Source organism: Corvus moneduloides, chromosome 9 (assembly GCF_009650955.1).
Source record: "Corvus moneduloides isolate bCorMon1 chromosome 9, bCorMon1.pri, whole genome shotgun sequence".
In the NCBI taxonomy this organism is placed as follows: domain Eukaryota; kingdom Metazoa; phylum Chordata; class Aves; order Passeriformes; family Corvidae; genus Corvus; species Corvus moneduloides.
In genome coordinates, this window is record NC_045484.1 from 23,619,518 (window position 1) to 23,639,379 (window position 19,862).

Sequence of the window (19,862 nt, forward strand, 5' to 3'; positions counted from 1 at the left end):
CTGGCTCTCCAGCTGCAGCAAGCAGGAGGGTTCAGGACTGTGCAGGCACATGGAGGGAGGGAAGCACTGCCAAGTCCCTGCTGTGTCCCCATCGTTGGCATGCTGCAGGCTGCTCGGGATGGGTGCAGCACGGCACTCCCCATCCTGTTAGCACTGGCATGAAAGTGCCGCTGCTGCGGCAGCCGCGCCTGGCCCTGATCTCCACTTCCAGGTAAACAGATGAAACAAGCGGTCAACTTCCCTCCCCCCAGCATTCCCAGCCACACAGACCCACCATTCAGCCCTGCCGCCCTGCACAAACCTCCAGTGTTTGGGAGAGGGCTCCTGCTCCTGGCGGAGCACTGTGGGGGGGACACGTTGCGGTCAGGCAGTTGACACCTGGCCAGGCTGGAGCGGGGCCAGAGGGCACAGAAAGAGATGCTGTGTCTTGGCCGGATCCTGCCGTGCTGGGGCACGGGCAGAAAGGACCCCTTGTGTGTACAGGACCCAGGGATGCTCCCATGGCTTGGCTGCAGCCAGGGTCCCATGAGGCCGTGGCAGTGAGCACCAGTGGCTCTGTGGAGTCGGATCCCAGAGGGGTGAGGGAGTCAGAGGTAGGGATGCCCTGCTGCCATCCAAAAGATTTGCAAAAAATCACAAAAGCAGTGCGGGGACGATTGACCAGGGGCACATGCAAGCAGTGGCAGAGGCAGCTTTCCCTTGGGCACCACCTTGCCATTTACAAGGATGAGAGAAGAGTGCTAGCTCCCGCCCCTTGGGATCTTCTCCTCCAACCTCCCAACCCTCTCTGCAGACTTTCCTTGGCTGGGGGTCCATCCTGCAGCACATCCTGGGATGCTCTGGCCATGGATGGGGCTCAGAGGGCTGCCCAGCCCTCTGGGGAGCCTGACAGCAAGCTGAGCACATCCCTGCCTCAGCCATGACAGTCACTGTGGAGCCAGGCTGAAATGGAGAGGGGAAAGCAGGAGGCAGAGCCTTGATGCTCCAGCATCCCAGCTATTCCTTCTGCTGCCTCCATCATCTAAAAGCAGCCATCAGTGCTGTTGCTGCGAACATTGTCCCCTCCTCCATGCCTGGCACCTTCCTCCCTTGCTGTCCCTGAGAAGGTGGTTTTCCTCCCCAAGGAGTGCAGGGAAAGCGTTTTCCACCACGGCAGATGAAAATGGAATCCAATCCAATTTTACCCTAGTACCACTTCAGTGATTTTGATGGAGCTGCTCTGGATGGGTGCCGGTTGGAGCCAGAGGACAGCTGTCGCAGCTCCATAGACCAGGGGTTTCTTATCTATGTCACCTTTGATTACTGTAATTGAAATCCTGCTCTGATCTGAGCCATGCCCGAACGTTTCTGCTGCCTGTGCGGCTCTTGGCTCGAACAGCAAAATGACGTTAATAGATTTTAAAGCCAGGCAAGGCCTGTAAGAGCATTTCTGCCTGACCTCCCGGATAGCAGCCGACACCACCGCTTACCCCAGTCCCGCGCTCCGCTGCTGGCACAGCCCTGTCATCCCCCTGTGACTCATTTTCTCTCCTGGAAGCACAAATCCTGCCTTTCCCCAGAGCTGCTCATGTGTCTGCGTCGGGTAGCCTGCCTCCTCCCACCCCTTTGGAGCAGAGCTGGTGTGCTCTCAAGGGAGGCAGAGTCCAGGGGTGCTGGTGGGATCACAGAGAGATCAGCTTCCCTACTCCAGCATGAAATTCCCCATGGGAAGTATTGCCCTTTTCTGGCATCTCCTGGCCAAAAGGGCAGCAGGGGGACGTGCTGCTGCCCACCCGGTGCCTGGCAGGAGGCAGGGGATGGAAATGCCACTGCACAGTAGAGGATGCTCCTGGCTTTGGTGCCAAGCTGGACCGGCGGTGGCTGGCGCTTTGTCACCCTCCCCATTTTCTTTTGTGAAGCTGCCCGTGGTGTTTAGCCAGAGCCACTGCAGCAGAAAGGGTGACGCTAGCCCAGACAGTGTCTGAGGGCAGGAGCTGGGAGGACACGCGCACGGGCACACACATTCCCGCAGCCTGGCTTGGCAAGCAGCTGGCACAGGGAGCAAGCCAGCCCTGACTGGGGTGGGACAGCAAAGCTGGTGGTTCCCTCCGGGTTGCTCAGCCAGTCTGGCCTCCAGGAGCTGCCCTCTGGAACAGGCCGAGGTGCCCCAGGTTCAAAGCTCCATGCCAAAAGCCCTGCTGATCCTGAGGACCAAACCCTGCCTGTGCCAGACAATCACCCTGAACCCCCAGCTTTTTCACGCTGGCAGCTTTCATGACCATACAGCCTAGAGCTGGCCAGTGAGTGCTGACACAGCAACCTGGGCTGGCACCAATGACCATCTGACAGAGCCATCCCAACGCTTCATGTGCTGGCCAAAGGGAGAGGAGGCTGGCCAGACAGCAGGGCACTCCAGCACCCCACTGCCGGCACACAGAGTCTCCCCCTGGATCCTGGCTGGCCGAGCAGCAGCATTTCCTCTCATGCTGGCAGGTCACGGGCTGGCGGCACACACAATACTTGGGGTTATCCAGGCCTTATCAGCTCTGGCCACGCAGTGCGGGCAGGAAAAGGGTTTCAATCCCAGCCGAGCCCTGTTTCCGTCAGGAGCTGTTCCCTCTGTCACGGGGGAGGGCTAGATCATGCTGTGCTTTTGACACTGAGTCCAGTGAAGCTGGGCTGTGGGGAGAGCAGGATCATAGGGCTCTCATGTTGTACCCCAAATGCATTGCCAGGGTGTCTCCTTGTGCCAGGAAAGCTGCCTGACTCCGAGCAATGCAGCTGTTCCTGCCCCAACTTTACAGAGCAGAGCTGGTGAGTCCCAGGAAAGGGGCTGCCATTAGGACATGCAGCAGAGGTCTGGGCAGGCTGGGACATGTCTTGCTGGGGGTCACTGCTCCCCACCCCAGGGGCATCCCAGAGCTCTGGCATGCCAGGAAAATGCCTGCTCAGAGTTGTACAGGCAACCTGAGAAATTCCACAGCAAACGTCACCGCTGCCAGCTACAGGGGGAAACTGAGGCACGAGGAGATAACATCCTTCCCAGGGCTGCCCCAGCCTTTTAAAGCTGACTGGAGGAAGAGGACTGTGGCACAGGATGTCTCCTAGATCAAAATCACAGGATCAGGGAATGCCTGGCCCCTGCTCCTCCAAACCCTGCAGCAGCACACCCGGGGTGGAAAGGGGAGCTGGCGGAGGCGCTGGCAAAGGCTGGGCTTGCTGCGATCCCCTCCCGTTCCATGATTAATTGAACACAGGCTAAAATTAGCTGCAGAGGCAGCACCCCTGGGGTCTCCCAGCAGCATCCCACTGCCCGCCAGCTGCCTGCAAGTGGGTCGGGCAGCAGCTCCCTCCCAGCTGGGCCCCCTGGGTGCTTGGGGGACCCCCATGCTCTGCTGAAGGTGGGAGCATTGCTCCTGGCTCCACAGCCCAGCTCCGCACCTCTTGCCTCCCTGCTCCTGCCCTTCTTGGAGGCTTTTCCCTCTCTGGATTCACCAGGCAGGGCTGTGTTGTGAGGAGCAGCTGGGAAGGCACAAGGCTGCCTTTTGGGATGGCAGGAGTGTGGATCTCCGTCATGTTCCTCCCCATGCCTTCAGGGATCTGTTATTTTTAGCTGCTCTCCCTACCTCATGTTGCTAGCTCGGCTCTGGCTCTTTTCCCTCCCTTTCCCCGGCGTTAATTTGTTTTCTCTGTATTATTTGCAGATTCGGGGAGGCAGAACGAGGTGTTTTGGCACAGGGGACCACTCAGCCATGGCTTCTTCATGCTGCTCTCCATGCAGGGCTTTTGGTTGGGTTTTTTTCCTGGCTATTTTTAACCTACACCGACAGCTCCAAGGGGATGAAACACCGAGGGGTAACACAAATTTGAGGTTCCCTGTGGCCAGTGTGCCAGGCCAGGTGGGAGGATGCTCATGGCTGGGCAGGGGTGCTCCCATGGAGGCAGGGCAGCACCTGGACATAGCCCCCAGCTGCACCCTCTGTGCTGGACGACATACCGAGCCCCCTGCTCCCTCCCGATCCCCTGTACATCCGAGTCTGCAACTGCCACCATGCCACACAAGCTGGGGAGAGCAGGAGGCTGGGCTTTTCCCTTGGATCCAAAAGAAAGCAAACAGGGAAAAAGTTAATTAAAAACTTCAAAGCCAGATCTTTCTAATTTGGCTTAACACGGCAGCCCTGCTCAGTGTCGATGCTGTCCCCGAGGTGCCTGCATGGAGCTCGGGCTGGGAAGTGCCCAGAGTGTCACATCACAGGATGTTCATGGGATTGTCACCCACCACTGCAGCCCTGCTGAGCACTGGGGTATGGGGTGCCACAGAGCTGGGCTCGGGGCAGGGCATGTGGGGACCAACCTTCCCAGGGACTGCATTTTCAAGCCACTGGAAGGGTGATTCCATGGGATGCTGTGCTTCAGTTTCCCCATGGCCCAGGGCTGCCAAACCTGCTTGTTGGGAAGATGTTTTCAAGGAACCTGGGATAGTGCTGATCCCCATCTCCTGGCATGATACCACTGCCCCAAGTGAAGCAGGGCAGGGCTGGGGGTCCTGGGCGGAACCAGGGGGTGTCTGCCTCAGCAGGGTCCAACAAAACAGAAGGGGACCCTGGCACCGCTGGTTCTGCCCCTCCCGCCACTGCTCTGAAGGAGGAAGGGGACATCTTCCTTGCCCAGTTCTCACTCCTTTCTCCAAAAGGAGCCAAAAATCCTCTCATTTTTTCCAGAAAGCTATGTCATACGACGGCGATGCTCCTGCCCAAGCGCTCTGCCGCCTTACTCTGCCTCCTGCCCCCACTTTCGGGTGTTTTTGGTGGTGAGTTGAGGTTTTTTTTCAGAACTTTGGGCTGCATGGTGAGTAAAGGCACCCTGCTGTCTGAGGGCTAACGGCTTCTTGGAGAGATAATAAAGCAAAGGGGAGTAAATTAAAGTGACTATAAATAGCACCAGGAGAGGAAAAGGAGATGAAGTCATCTTCCTTCAGCTGAGCTGGTATTTGCATCACTTCTTCCCTTTGCCTTCCCCTGCCCCCTCACCCTGCTCGGGAAACAGTCTTTCCCAGACACTGGGATCCTGCTGTGGGCTCTGTATGCCCCCCTGAGCCCCCACGGGGCTGAGAAACGTCCCCCCGGGGTGCTGGAGAGCACAGCAAGGTGGCCTGAATGCAGTCACTTGGCCCCAGGCTCCATCCCAGCTTCGGCGTGGATCTGTGGCATTGCCCTGTGCAAACCAGTGCATGGCCCTGTGCAAACCAGTGCCTCCAGCATGACCCCAGTGCTGCATCCCAGGAATAACTTTCAGGAGCCAGCACAGACCCGTTTTCTCCTTCGCAGCACAGCTAAAGAGACCCCCCAGGAGCAGTGCCCAGAGCAAGGGACGCTGCAAACTCAACAACAGCAAGTTCACCCAGAGAAGCCCCTCCAGGAACCAAATTCCATAACTGACGTTTTTATTCTTTAAGATTTTAACATCCAAGACTCAAAGAGTCCCACATCAGTCCCAGGATGCATGGGAGAGAAAGGATCCTGGCCCTGCAGGAGCCTCCCTGGAGTTAGCAGACAGCTTCAGATCTCTCCCCAAACCTCTCCCTGCTGAGGAGGCCACTGTCCCTGCAGCCCCAAGCAGCCCCAAGCCCCCCAGCTGCCCCCTCACATGAGGTATATTTACATCTGAGTCAGAATGAGGTCACACCACGGTTTCCTTATGTCAGCTCCCGACTCCTATTCCTGTGCTATGCGCACACAGCCGCCGTGTTATTGCAGGGTATTTATAGCTATTTTACATGTATAATTATAAAACCACAACTCCACACATGCACCAAAATAATCCCGGTGCCGGGATGCAGGGAGTGGGGCCAGGGTGGTGGGAGCAGGACCAGGGCATGGGCCGCACCGCTAATAATAATTCTTTGCACTTTATATATAGCCCCTTTCATCTGCAGCTCTCAAAATCGCTTTGCAGGCATTTAATTAAGCTTCCCAACATCCTAATGTGATGACAGCCGAGTAATAATATCCTCACTTTTAGGTACAAAGAGAGGGGTGGTGGCAGGACTTGCCTGAAGTCCCACAGCGAGTCCTGGTGTCCTGTCTCCTGCCCCACACTTGCGGGATGCCCACGGGGGAGATTTTGACTCAGAAAGGGGATGAGGCCCTCAGGATCCTGCCCAAACCCTCTCCTCAGTTTGGGGTGGTGACAACCAATGACAGTACAAAGTGTGGGGATGGCAGCAGTGACGCCGGGGTCTGCTGGGCTGCAGCTGCCCATCAGCTGGATCAGCAGGTGGAAGAGACAGATGTATCCTGACAAACTCATGGGTGAGAGCTTGGAGGAGAGCAATAAATGAGATGACAGGTCTGAAAGGGCTGATTTATGAGGAATATTAAGAGTCGTAATCCTGCCTGGCCTGGCCATCCCCCAGGGAGGCAGGGTGGTGACAAGGACCCAGAGACATCACAAACCAACAGGATTCACTGGGGACAGTGCCAACATATCTCCAAGCAGAAGGGCTGGAAGCAATTGTGCCTCTCAGGCATCTGGGCAGCTTGGTGTGGGGGAACAGATGGGTCTCAGTGACAACCTGGAGATGGAATCCCACAAGAATGGGTCTCTGTGGTCCTCAAGGTCTGAGGTTTGTGCTCCTCTGAGCACCCTCTCTCCCTCCCATGTACATCCCTGCTAGGATGGACCACTTCCCCCCATCCTTGGAGTGCTGCAGAGGGCACAAGGAGCACATGCTTCAGTTTTGGACACTGATGGGATCACAAGCTGCCATCCAGTAATGAAAGGGGCAGGACTGCAGCCCTGGGGGTGAAGCTCATTAACATCTGCAGAAAAAGCCACTCTCCTGGCTGCTGTCCATGCATGGAGAGGTGGGGGGCAAGTACCTGTCCTCATCCCCACCCTGGGGATGGAGGCAGCCCTGTGGGGGAGGCAGCAGTGGGTGCAGCATGATTCTGCACATGTGGGGACTAAATGCAAGTCAAAAATCATAACCCTTGACTGGATCCTGTAGCAAGTACCATCCTGCCATTTTATGGTCATGCTGCTATTTTTTTCCTCCCAGATTATATTCAGATCCCTGCTCACTGAAACAAGCTGCACACGAGCCCCCTACCAAGAGCCTCCAAGATGGGGGAGCAGAACCTGTTTGCATCACAAACCCAGGGTCCAGAGCACAATGGCAGAGACATGAAGCCAGAAAACAGCTGCAGACCTGAGGGGCTGCAAAGAAATGCCCCCAAATCAGTGTCTCTGAGGAGAACGGAGAGAGGGAAATGGGACAGGAAGCCAGCAGAGCCTGGGCACTGCCACAGGGACAGAAGCACCTTCTTGTCACTGCACCAGCCACCAAAACTGCCCCATGACCTGCTGCTATCACTGCTCTGAATGTCACACTCGCTGTCCCCCCTCCGCCACCAGCCAGACATCTCTTACCAGGAGCTGTTGGCAGCTCTGCCACCTCACTGGCCATGATGAAGGACTCGAGGATCCTTGCACGGAGCTCAGGGCCTGCCTCGGTGCTGTGAGGAGAAGGAGAGGTGTGTGAAGATGCCAGCAGTTCAACCTCCCTGGAGACCCCCAACTCCCCAGGACAGCAGCCAGCTACCCCAATGGATCTGCTGTGGGACTGAGGCCATGCTGTGAACCCCAGTCTCATGTGTGCATCATGCCTGGTCACTTTGGGAACGGGTGTGATGTCTGAGCATCACAGCTGGAATGGAAGCTTCCAGATCTGGCCTCCCCCTTTGGAGAGCCCTGTGGCTGGGGTACTGGTGGGCTGTCATACAGCAAAACCAGCTGGGTTGGGACCAGTGTGTCCATGGACACCCTCCTGTCACCCGCCCTGTCCTGTGCACGGCAGGGGACCTCACCTGGCCGCCGCAGGGTGGAGCAGCAGCTCCCCGAAGAGCTCCCCGAGGAGCCGGGGTGACAGGCGGCTGCGGTGGCTGCCCTGGCAGAGGCGGCAGAAGTGGCGGGCGAGCTGGCGCAGGAGCAGTGCCTGCGGCTGTGGCAGGGCTGGGGGGGCCAGCAGGGCTCTGGCTCTCTGGCCACACTCCTCCAGGCCTGGGGTCTCTGTAGCAGAGGGGACACAGGAGAAAAATTATCAGTTTGGGAAGTTGGGGCATCCTCTTGCCTCTCACAGGAGCCCAGCACCTACCAACACACAGGGCATGAGCTGTGGCAGTTCTCTACTCCCCCCAGAGACCCAAAAATAAACCTGACCACAACCTCTGCCACCACGATTTCTTTGCAGCCCATCCCTTCCCAGACAGGCTGTGGGACTCATGGATATCCCAGGGTGGGCAGAGGTGATTTCTTCACGGTCTTGACCACCTCTTTCTGGGGTTTGCCTGCCCCATTTACCCATTCACACCACCACCCCAGATCAAGTTGTCAAGTACCTTTAGCACATTCTCCCTCTCAGCACACCCAGGGAGAGAGCTCAGAGGGCTGAGCTGCTCACCTGCTAGGGGCTGCACCTCAAAATCCCTCACTGCTGCTGAAATGGAGAAGAGCGAGAACCCTGCCCTGATGCAGAGCAAAGCCATCGTAAAGGCAGAGCAAAGCAGAGGTGGGGAAATGGGCACCAGCTGGAAGATAGCTGAATTTAAAGGCTCAGCCCTACCCTGCAGAAACAGCAAGCTGGGAGGGAAAAGGCTTTTTAGGAAGAAAAAATAATGTGCACCTGGGCTGCAGGACACTCACTGCACACCCCACACCATGGTCTCACACCCCATGAAACACAGCACAGGGAGGGCTGACTGGGGTACAGCTGCTTCCAGTGATACTCAGATTGCCCATATGAATAAAATGAGGCACTTAATAGCACTGCACATCACAGAGGTGCTGCCAAAGCCACTGTCACGGGTGCCCCGAGCAGCCCATGAGTTCCCACCATGTCCCCAATGCCCTCTGGCAGCCTTGGCAGGGGCTCCCCGGTCTTGTGAGCTGTGAGCTCAGCGCCCTGGGACTGTGATCCTGGCACAGGAAACAGCCACTCTCCAGCCATCCTCCATTCCTGCCTTGTCGCAGCCCTTTTATCTGCTGGGGACAGGGAGGTCCCCAGGGCTGGGTTGCTCTCAGCTGGCTTCAAAGCCCGGCTCGGCTGGGGGCTGACTCAGCTCCCCGTGGCTCTTTGCACCAGGACTGATGCTTGGCCAGTGCCCAGCCAGCTCCCAACATCCATCCTTGGAGCCAGGGTGCACGAGAGCCAGAGGGGCAGGGGCCTGGGATCCCCTCCAAAGCAGGTCTGCAACCCAGCCGCGTTGGCAATGGGGTGTTGGTGAGCCCTCGTATCCGACAAGCTGCTCCTGAGGGATGTTTAGCTTTGCGTCAGGCCTCCCCTGCCACAATTCCTGCTTTTCTTGCACCTAGAGGATCCTGCAGGAGAAGGCTCACAGCCAAAGGGGGAATTTGGGGATGTTTCTCCCCTCCTTTTGAAGGTGGTCATCGTGCTGCTTTCTCAGCTCTCAGCCTCAAGCAGGGCAGAGGAGCCTTGCAGGGCAGGCTGCCAAAACCCAGCACCGTCTCCTCAAAGACTTATATTTTAATTTTTTCTTTTAAGCCCCAGAGAAATCCTCTTCCTATTGGTTTCTCCCCTGTTCTGCCCCCTCCTTCTCCTGCCCCTGTTGTGCCAGGAGCAGAGCCCGCTGCAGCACAGGCTGCAGGGAAAGGCGCTTCCCTTTGAAGTTGCTTAACGAGGCAACCCAGCTAATTGCTTCCTAATTGCATTTTTATCCTTGGAAGGGAGGCAGCCTTTGATTTCTCCTCTGACGGGTCAGGGGAAGGCAGCTTCTCTGTGCCATCAGCCCCAGGGGTATTTCTTCTGGCTCTGTGTCTCAGTGCAGGGCAGGGAGGATGGGGTGTGAGTTATTCCTCACCTTCTCCGTGCGTCCCTTCTGCCTTGCTGGAGGCCACAAAGAGCCCGTGGCCTTTTCCCATCAAGACATGGTAGGAAAAGGCCATGCTGGTCTGGCCACGGGTGATCTTTTGGTGCCTCTTAAGGCAGCCAAGAACATGATCTGCCCAAGCACTAATCTGGCTTAGGATGGGGAGGTGACGCTCAGGCATGGAGGATACTGCAGCAACTGGCAGCGAGATGAGAGCTGCTGTGGAAGGAGAAGAAATCCTGGTTTCACAGGCAGCAAGAGGTTCAGGTCCTGCCTAACACAGTGGGCAAGGGTTTCCTGTGCACCTGGTGATGCCCATGGGGCCTCAGGCTGGGAGAGGCAGAGAGACTCTGTGAGGACTCACTTGAAGTGGGTTCTGGTCCAGGCTCACTGTTGGGATGGACCGTGTGCTCTGCTGACCTGGGTGTGAGCCCTGCTCTGTTTATTCGAAAAGAAATCAAATAGAACTAAAACCCTGATGGTCTCATACATTTGCACAGAAGCACAAAAGCTTGTAGGGATCTAAAGACACTTCCTAATGGCACTAAGCTGAAAAAGCTAAGAATTTTCTGTGCCCATATAAAGCCAGGAGTTAATGAGATTACAGGAAAAAATTCCCAGGCAGCAGAGCCAAAATATTATAATAATGCTTTCGTCTGGGGCCGGCATCACCCAGTCTTGGCAACTGCCCATCCTGGCACTGCAGAGGGAGAAGACCCCACTGTGGTGGGGGCAAAGCAGCCCCCTGGATGTCCCTTTCTTTCCCAGAGAAGGGAAAGCATCTCCCAAACACTGCTGTGCTGCTCTGGCACAGGTGATGTTCCCAATGGCCCTTCTCAGGATCTGCCCTTGGTGCAGCAGTGGGCAGGGGATGGGGTCAGAGACACCCTGGAGATGCTGGGAAACCTTTCTAGGGGCTTCCCAAAGCTTCTCCAGCCCCACAGAGGTCCCAAGTATAGGCGGAGCCCATGTGTGCTTACCTTGAGCCATGTGCACCAAGTCGCTGTAGAGAGCTGGAGGGATGAGGGGCATGGGGAGCTCCTGGAGGTACCACTTCAGGGCATCCGCCAGCGTCTGGGCCTCATACAGGTTCATATCCACAGCCGAGGCATCTGCAGGGAGAGAGACAGAGGGAACCCTGAGCCTGTGGTTCTTCCCCTCTGGCACAGAGCTCGGAGCTCTTCCATCCCTGTGGGCCTTCCTCCAGACATGGAGGATTTCTTTGCCCATGCCCCCATCTCCGCAGTGTGGCAGTGCATGATTTCACTGCCACCACTCCCCCAGCAAATATTCCTGTCCAAATTTCCACTGACCCTGAGTTCCACGTGCCCAAGGAGAGCACGAGGCAGCAACTCTGCTTTGTGTGAACTCTACATCCAGTGCATGGGACAGGGAGTCTCGCCATCCCACTGGGCTCCCACTGCAGAGTAGGACACATGGGAAGGACTGAGCAACTGCCCCAGGAACCTTCCAGTTATCAGGGCTGGGTGCCCTGTGCCAATCCCAGCCCGGCAGGAACTGCTTGGAAAATGCATCCATGGAATGGGGTTATGGTTCCCAGGCAATTCAAGTTGCTGAAGGCCCATGTGACCCCCAGTGATCCTGAAATTCTGTGAATGTTCCCCAATTGGCATCACTTCTCCCAACCCTGAGAGGCGGCTGCCCTGGGGAGGTACTGAAGGATGCTCCAGGAATGGAGGAAAGCACACAGGGGGTCTGAGGCCACACAGCCGGGGCTCAGGGGTCCTGGGCTCAGGACAGCGGCAGTGCTAGGAGCAGAAAAGTCTCACGGTCTGTCAGGAGACAGAGGGTGAGATGTGTCTGTCTGAGCCCCACGGCCAGGCCAGCACAGGAACATTGCTTCACCATGGTCCAGGGGGAAGAAGCCTTTCAGCATCCTTTGGTATTGCCTCATGTGTTTGTCTTGGAGGTCTCCCATCCTGGCTGGGCTGGGTGGTGGCTGTCTGGACGGTGATGGTGCCTTTTGCAAAGATCTGAAGGTTTCAAAATCTGGCTTTGATTCAAACTGGACCCAAATGCAATGTTTTGAAATTCTCCTTGTAGGAGAATTTGGAGGGTGAGGGGTACGGGGGTTTGGGAATAATAAAAAAGATGAAGATATTTGGAATGGTTTGAAATGGTTAATTTAAAAAAAGAAAATCAAATTTGTCATTTTCTTAAAGGTGCTGTGTCAGGCCCCAAATGGCCTGGAGTGACAGAGAAGACAGTGGGCTTGCCTTGCTCGGAGCCCGCTTCCACTCCCCTTGCTGGGTCTTTACCCCCAGATGCAGTTTTACTGAAATTGGTGCCATTTTGGGAGATGCTCCATCTCCCAGCCCAGCATTTTCCAAAAGAAAATGTTGCGAGTCTCCAACCATTCCAGCTGTGCTTCCTTCTGGGGCAATAAACTCAAAAGAGGGGAGAAACGCTATTTCCTGGGACAAGGCTTTAGAGACACGCATTCAGCAGGGCTGGGATGGGGAACAGCTGGGAAAAGCTGGTTTGGAGCACCTCGACCTTGATCTCCTCTCGTTGGAGTGTCCCTGCTGTGGGCCAGGCAGCCTGAGAGCCTGCCTGCCTGCGTGGGAACACGAAGCTGCAGTGGGTCCCTTATGGCCAGTGCCTTCCATTTGGCTCCCAGATGGAGAGAAAACAGATTGGCCAATGCCCGAAGCAAAGCCTTTAACCCAGCCGTGGGAGACGCTACCTCATTGTCAGGAGCAAGCACCCGGCCAGCTGGGAACTGTGTCCCGGGGCAGAGTGGGGACAGCCAGGACAGATGCCACCACACTGGGGTAGGCAGCCATCCAGCGTGGCCAAACGTGACCCAGGGCAAATGGGGTGCTGCCTTTCTGGCACCCCACAAAGTCACAGCATTGCCCCATGGACCACTCTGCCCTTGGCGTCCTCGAGGTGGGCAGGGCTGTGCCAGCTGCACCCTGGCCCCATTCTGGTCTGTGCTCATGCTCTCATCTTCCAGCCACAATTCTGGACCTTCCTGGCTGGCCAAAAGGGTTATTTCTGCCAGGTTTTGAGGGGAATGACAGCAGTTCCCCATTTTTCCTAGCACCTGCCCTGGAGATGTGATCTGGCAGGTTGTCTCGAGCTGGGCAGGTGTAGGACAGTGGGGTCAGGGATCCCACATGATGCTCCAACACCTGTCTTGGGCTGAATACACACAGTGCATGGCTCAAACCCAGGGATGCTACTGGGGGGTCCCGGGGTCTCATTGCATTGCAGAGAGCTTTTCCCATCAGTGGAATGCACCGAGCAAACCCCAAAGCCCTTCCTACCCGCCACGAAGGTTTCTGCAGGGACCTGTCACTCGCCTTAAGGATGCTGGCACGGATTGAGGAGAGCAGCCACAAGCTGTTCCTGCGCAGGGAAGGGGCCGCTGCCCGGGCTCTGGCCCCAGGCGATCAGCCCCGGGCTCCACCGTGGCCTAATTAGCTTGTCTGCCTCGTTAGGCAAGAGCCTGGGGGGTGTTCAAAGGGAAGGCTCAGCCGGTTTCAAAGCAAGACTCAAAAACATCTTTACACCCAGAGAGAGGCGTGATGGGGAGACCAGGGGGATTCACACCTCGCTGACGGGGACTGATTGCTGATGGCACCATTCTCCGTGGTACGTCGACTAGAAATAGCCATTAGCCTGTTGTCCCCATCCTCCTGGAAATGCAGCGGCATCCTCCTGCCCCAGCAGGAACTCTCCTCCTGCCCCAAGAGCTGCCCCGGCGAGCTGGGGTCTCCATCAGGCTGAGAGCACAACCGGGGGATGCTCCGAGCTGTTCAGCTCAGGGAGGCTCAGCCAGCAGCTGGGGAAGGGTTAACCCCGGAGCCTTCCCAGACAATTACCGCCGGCCTGACCCCACGGATGCTGCTCTCTTCTTATCTGAGGGAGATGATAACCAGCTATAAGAAGTTAATGAAGCTGCAGGATGAGTCAATGCTCTCCTGCTGCTCTCCAGATGTTCCCATCCTATCCCCAGGCGAATGATGGAGGAATGACGGAGGGATTCCATCTGCCTGCCATATACAGAAGGAAAACACCCCAAAACCCCAACCTCGACCCCATACCAACCCCCTCCAGCACACAACCTGCTTGCTGACCTGCTGGCAGAGCAAGCATCCGGGGACCAGCGGAGAGCATGCCTTGCCCGTGGAGCGGTGAAAAGCAGGAATAAATTTGGGACTGGGGTCAGGGTGCGTGGGCTGACCACTAGCCCAGAGGGAAAGACTCCCAGCCTCCTCCCACTGGGATTTCAGAGCCCACATCCCAGCGGAGGCAGAAAGGTGCTGGAGCTTTGGGCTGAGTCAGGCTGGGCAGGAAACTCCAGGACCTCTCCCGCAGCTGCAGCCAGCCGGGGAGGCGTGAGTAAGCCCAGGGTTTCGGTAAACGCGGAGGATGTTTGGCCAGGAGGGCTTGTGGGGAAGGTGGGGGTTGTTTTGAAGGACAGGCTCGAGCGGGTCCTGGTAACCAGCTGTCCCCTGCGTGTGGCCACAGGTGACGGCTGCTCCCACACCCCTGAGCAGCTCGTGGGTGACAGGATGAGGATGCCCAGCCCCCAGGGCCCCTCTCCCAGCAGGGAGTCCAAGAGGCTGAGCTGGACCTTGGCCACCGAGCACTGCTGCAGCGAGATGCTCTCAGGTGCGTGGTCCCTGTGACAGAGGGGCACCCAAACCACCCTGGGGCTGACTGAAATACTGACTTGGGAGTTTCCCTACTCTTTCCAGACCTTTCAGTTTTAATTGTCAGTGCGTGCTAGAGAGATGTCCTTGCTGTCCAGTCGTGGGCTGTACGTTCCCGTCCATATGGGTGCCGCCTGTCTGAGGACCTGACCAGGCATCTCACAGGGAGGGTTTAACAGGGAAACTGTGCACCAAATCAGGGAATATTTCCCAGCTTTGTCTCAGCATCATTGTAAAATCTCCCAGCGAGCCTGCTGATATCTTGTGCTGGGGACTTGACAGCTGCCAGGACACCCCCAGCCCATGCACAGGGGCTCCTGGCAGCCCCAAACACTCTCCCAGCTGGGTTTCACCTCACCATACCCTTGGCTTGCACTCAGCCAGGGTAGGGGCGCTGGGATCCCCTTTGAGGGTGCTCACTGAGGCTGTCTTCCCCCATTTCACCTTCCCTAAGGCAATCCCCTTCCTCAGTTTTCCCAGCAGCAATGGGAGAGGATGGCAAAAACTCACCCCCAGTTCTCCCTGATGGGTCTGCCAGGGATGTCTCTGCCGCTGCCGTTTATTTACCCTTCTTTCATCACCACCAAATATAAGAGATGAGCTCATGCCTCTCGCCAGGCTCTGACGACACGGGGTTTATTTCCACTGCAGGTATAAATAAAAAGCAGTGCCGCAGGCACCGGGGCGCCTCGGGAGGAAAGTCATCCTGGTGGGGTGAGCTCGGCCAGGGGAAACCGGAGCCCCTGGGAGCCACCGATCCCCTGTGGCATCCCAGGCATGAGGATGGGGATCCGCTCCCTCCCTGTGCATCCACACCGTCGTGATGGGGGGAGCGGCGTGAGCCTCCCCGAGCTGCTCCTCGCTCCCCGACCCTTTCTGCCTAGCAGCAGCTCCTGGCAGCCCCAGTGAAGCCCCGGGACCCACCATCGCTCGCTAATCCCCACCGAGACCTGACCTAATTCCCGGGCACGTGAGCGTGTCTCCAGGCAGACTGCTCCGCGCCCGGGCCCGGATCAAAGCGCGCAGGGTGGCAGCGCAGCCCGGCACGCCCGGAGACACCGGCTCCAATCCGCCTCTCGCTGCCGACGCGCTCTCCCTGGCACCCGAGCTGCAGCCGGCTCCTGCCCGGCCCTGACAACAGCGCAGCCTTTTCCCATTGCTGCGCTTGTATCTGGGGAAGGGTCTCGGTGTTTACGCCTGCAGCTGGACTCCAGAGCTCCGATCAGAGAGGGGGTTATCCAAAGTGCGGGGGAGGTTTCAGTGCTTCGCCGCCATCCCGGGTGGGCTCAGGCCCATCTGAGCCGTAGGGAGCACGCACGGAGCTTTGGGGTGAGGGCCCTGCAAGGTCTCTGTGCGCTGTCCCCCCGCAGGGAGGAGGGATGAGGATGCAGACCTTCCCTACTCAGCGGTGGCAAAGCGCTGCCCGGCCATTACACACAACGCTTTGCAGCCATTCCCAAGCCAAATCTCCCAGGTCGGGTCCCTCAGCTCCGAAGGGCTCCCGCACCCACCAGCCCACCCACAGCTCTGCTGCTATCGCCCAGAGAGAGAATGTCCCAAGTTTCCAGCAGCAGCCGTGAGAAGGCTGCCTGCCACGTCCCGGGGGGAGAGGGGCGGGGACAGGACCCTGAGCAAGCTTGGGGGGGGGGGGGGGTGAGACATCAGGACTGGGCACTGAAGGGGCTTATACGCCCCATGTCCCCAGGCACTGTGGATTTAGCAGGTAATTTGCCCCACCCCTTGAGCTTCAAACAGCCCCTGAGCTGCACACAGGGGACAGCAGGAGTGCTGGGAGCTGGAAACTCTTGGGGTCAGTGTGTGACCCCACGCCACAGAAATACCCCAGAGCATGAAGCAGCCCCCAGCCAGGCACTGCAGGGGGTGTTGGGGGCAGCAGGGTAAAACTGCTTTATTCCTCTCTTTTGGCCCGTACTCTTTCCCTAACACTGCAGCAGGGCTCCTGGCTGATCACCTCCCACCCTTTGGTGAGCTCCCCTCACCATGGAGCTGCACCTTTTCTTTAAGTCCCTTTTTGGTACCACCATGTGACTCTGATTCTCATGTTCAGTGATGGTGCATGCTCCCCTTGCCTCTCTTAATTGTTCTTGCACCATCCATCATGGAAATACCAATTTTGGTGCACAGGCTCTAGACAGCAGTCAGATGCCACTGACTTGCAGAATGTCACCAGTGCCAGGGTGGGGACAGGCTCAGCTCAGGCTGTAGAGCCATGTGGGACCACTCTGTCCAATGCTGCCATGAGGATGGGAAACCTTCATCCCAAACATGGCTGATGTCCAGCTCAGGGGCTGCCCACAGGTGAGATCCCTCACGGGTAAGGGCTCTAAAAAGGCCAGGAATGGGGAAAGGGCGCAATCAGCACAACTCAGATGAGTGCCTGTGCTGCCAGCTCTGGGGACACAGTGCCCATGGGCTCCTGGGGACTGCCAGGGCTGCTCTGACTTGCATGGTTCCTTGTCTCCCAAGGTCCTCCTCTTCCTCCCCACTGGAAGTTCGGATGCTCTTTCAGTGCAGGAGACATGTCGAGTTCTCTGACACATTGAGATTTGGGGGTTAGAAAACCAACATCTCAACTTTTCCAGCCCTTGTTCCTTTTCCCTTGCACTGTCTATCAGTTTTCCTGCCACCACTGCCAAACACCAGCGTGATTTGGGTATTCACAGGGAAGCTGAAACCCCCGGTGAGAACCCGGTTTTCTCCCCAGTGAGCCGTGGTTTGGTTCCAGCCACCACCAACCCCGGCTCTGATTTCTCCCCATTGCCCAGGATGAAGCTTGGCTTTTGCAGGCAGGCTGCTGGCAGAGATGGGATGCTGGAGGGACAAACCACCAGGAGCATGGGAGGAAGGGAAATGTGACTCTTGCCTCTGTTTTCTCACACATGGGGCAGGCGAACTCCAATATTCTGGCAGGGAAGTTTTACTCCACCAAATGCGATGAAAGGGCTTGTCTGGGAGCCAAAGCAGAGCTGCTCTCCTGCCCTCCCCAGCCCAATATGGGCTCCAGCAGGGTCCTGGGGAAGCACCACTGGGTCTGTGGTCTGCAGGAGGTTGCAGTAGGAGTGGGCTGCCAAGTTTGGCCTCTGCTGGGATGCTTGACCCTGGCAGGAACGTCATTCCCATCTTGTTGCAGAGCATCCTTCTGGCAAGGCTGAGCATCAGCCCCTTCAGCAGAGAGCTAATAAGTGTGAGACTTGTCCTACCCCCTGCAGCTCTGGGGAGCTCTGACTTTGCCCAGCTCAGTGTTGCCAAGCACATGGGGCACCCCCCTGAGGTGCCCAGTTAAAGATTTCAGTCCCAGAGGAGATGTGGGCTTGAGAGTATCGAGTCTCCTGGGGCTGTTGGTGATTTTTAAGGGCTTTCAAATGGTTTGAAAACCACAATGACATTTCTCTGACCAGTGCTGGGCCCTGCTGTGGGAGATGGACAGACCTGGACAGACCCACCGAGTGCCCAGAGCTCTGCCCAAGCCAGTGGGGTTTGCCCCAGGGCTGGGAGAATCTCCGAAGGCTGAGCAGGGTTGTGGCAGTAACTCTGCTGTAGTGCTGCCCTGTGGGGAGCCCTGGACCTGCCTGGGATGCTGCACCAGCTGCATGGGAACAGCAGAGGACCCACAACTCCTGCGTGCTTGGAAAACAAAGCATCCTTCTCATGCTGTTGTTGCTGCCCCTGCCCCTGTCCAGCCTAGGCACCAGTGCCCGGGCAGTCCAGGGGGTTGCTCTCAGATGCCTTCACCTCCTTCAGAGCTCAGCCAGTCAATTTGGCCCGGGGTACAAGCTGTGAAGAAGAGCACTCACTGCTCCGGGCTTCCTCAGCCCACAGCCGGGGGAGAAGAGTGGGGTGGTGGGGTGCCCCGAGCCCCCATCACCTCCGCGGGGAGCGCAGTCCTCTTCGGGCAGTGGGGAAGGAGCATCCCTGGGAGCTCCAGCTCTCCTCTCCTGCATCCCTCCTTCCCCGCCCGGCGGGACTCGGCTCCCGGTGCGCGGGAAGCGATGAGGTCATGGTGCTTAATATAGCGATTTCATCACAGCCCTTCTCCCCAGCAACACCGCCCGGCTCCCGCCGCCCCCCGGCCGGCAGCTCCCGGGATGCGGTGGGATGCGGGGCCAGCCCGGGGCTGTGCGGGGCCGCCCGTGCCTGGTGTCACAGTGCCGCCCTCTGGGCACCGCGGCCGGAGGATGGGGATGCTCGATGCACCCCCCACCCCCCAAATACCCAGATCTGAGCAGCACACCGGATGCATCGCGTCCCCCCCGCCCCTCGCCGCGTGCCATCCTATCCCAGCCGGGGGTTTAGAAGCAGCTCAGGGGAGATGGTTTTCCCCTGCTCCCCACCCTGCTCATGCCCCCAAGTCCTGCAAACAGCTTCCCATTCTTGTAAATCATAAGCTTTCCCTTTCCTCTTTCTTTTTCCCAATCCACAAGAGGTTTTCTCCCTGCCCTGCTTCTCAGACACAAACCCTAGAGATTTAAAAACCCAAGAATTTTTCTCCCCCCACTCCATCCCCCCTCCCAAAAAAAAGAGGTTCTAGTGAAGCACCCCAGCCCTGAACCTGCATCACTTTTGGCTGCATCACACGGGGAGAAGAGGGGGGTCTGCATGCAGGCAGGACCTCACAGAGCTGGGATTAGGTCTGTAATGACGTTGGAGCCGTAACCCCTCCCTGCCAGGGCAGCACCACCTCCACAGCCCCCTTCCCTCCTGGGAATACGGGGAGGGGATGCGGCTCCGGGACTCACCAGCCAGGAGGGCCTGTTTCAGCTCAGCATCCCCCAGCACGCCGGGGCCGGACCTGTAGAGCACCTCGCTGTCGATCCCTGGGGGACAGACGGGAGAGAGGGGTCAGTGCTGAGCCCACAGGCTCCTTTCCGGCACGGGGGAAGCAGGCAGGGGCTCAGAACACCGCGCTCCCTCGCCCTGCCCTCGGGTGCCGGGGGGCACGGCGAGAGGTTTGGCTCTAGGGATGCTCTCGGGGCACTCTGAACAGGGCAGAGCAGGTGGCTGTGAGTACCCCCGGCTGTGCCCTGAGGATGAGGGCCGTGGTTCTCCGTACCTTGTTTTTCCAGCGCCTCGATGAGCCTGGCCACGGTGGGCAGCGCCTGCTCGGGGAGGGCGGGGTGCTCCGTGAGCTCTGCCTGCCCGGGGAGTCCTGTGGTGGAAAGAAGGGGAGAAGGGGTTTGGAAATTCCTGCCTGCAGGAATTCCAGACTCTTTCCTCAGCTGCCCCAGGACAGGATCAAGCTGCTGCTTTGGCACAGCCACAACCAATGCTTTGGCTCATGCGTGTCTAATTT

At 57.8% G+C, this 19,862-nt stretch overlaps 1 protein-coding gene across 1 annotated transcript in view; it reads right to left on the reverse strand.

Moving 5' to 3' along the window:
• LOC116447986 (phosphatidylinositol 3-kinase regulatory subunit gamma) overlaps nt 1–19,862 on the reverse strand; it is a 77,864-nt gene that overhangs the window by 52,726 nt on the left and 5,276 nt on the right. The window contains exons 3-7 of the mRNA XM_032117848.1: nt 19,623–19,718; nt 19,309–19,386; nt 10,847–10,978; nt 7,848–8,049; nt 7,411–7,496 (exon numbers count right to left, since the gene is read on the reverse strand). Coding sequence (XP_031973739.1) covers nt 7,411–7,496; nt 7,848–8,049; nt 10,847–10,978; nt 19,309–19,386; nt 19,623–19,718 — 594 coding nt within the window. The remainder of the gene's footprint in view (nt 1–7,410; nt 7,497–7,847; nt 8,050–10,846; nt 10,979–19,308; nt 19,387–19,622; nt 19,719–19,862) is intronic.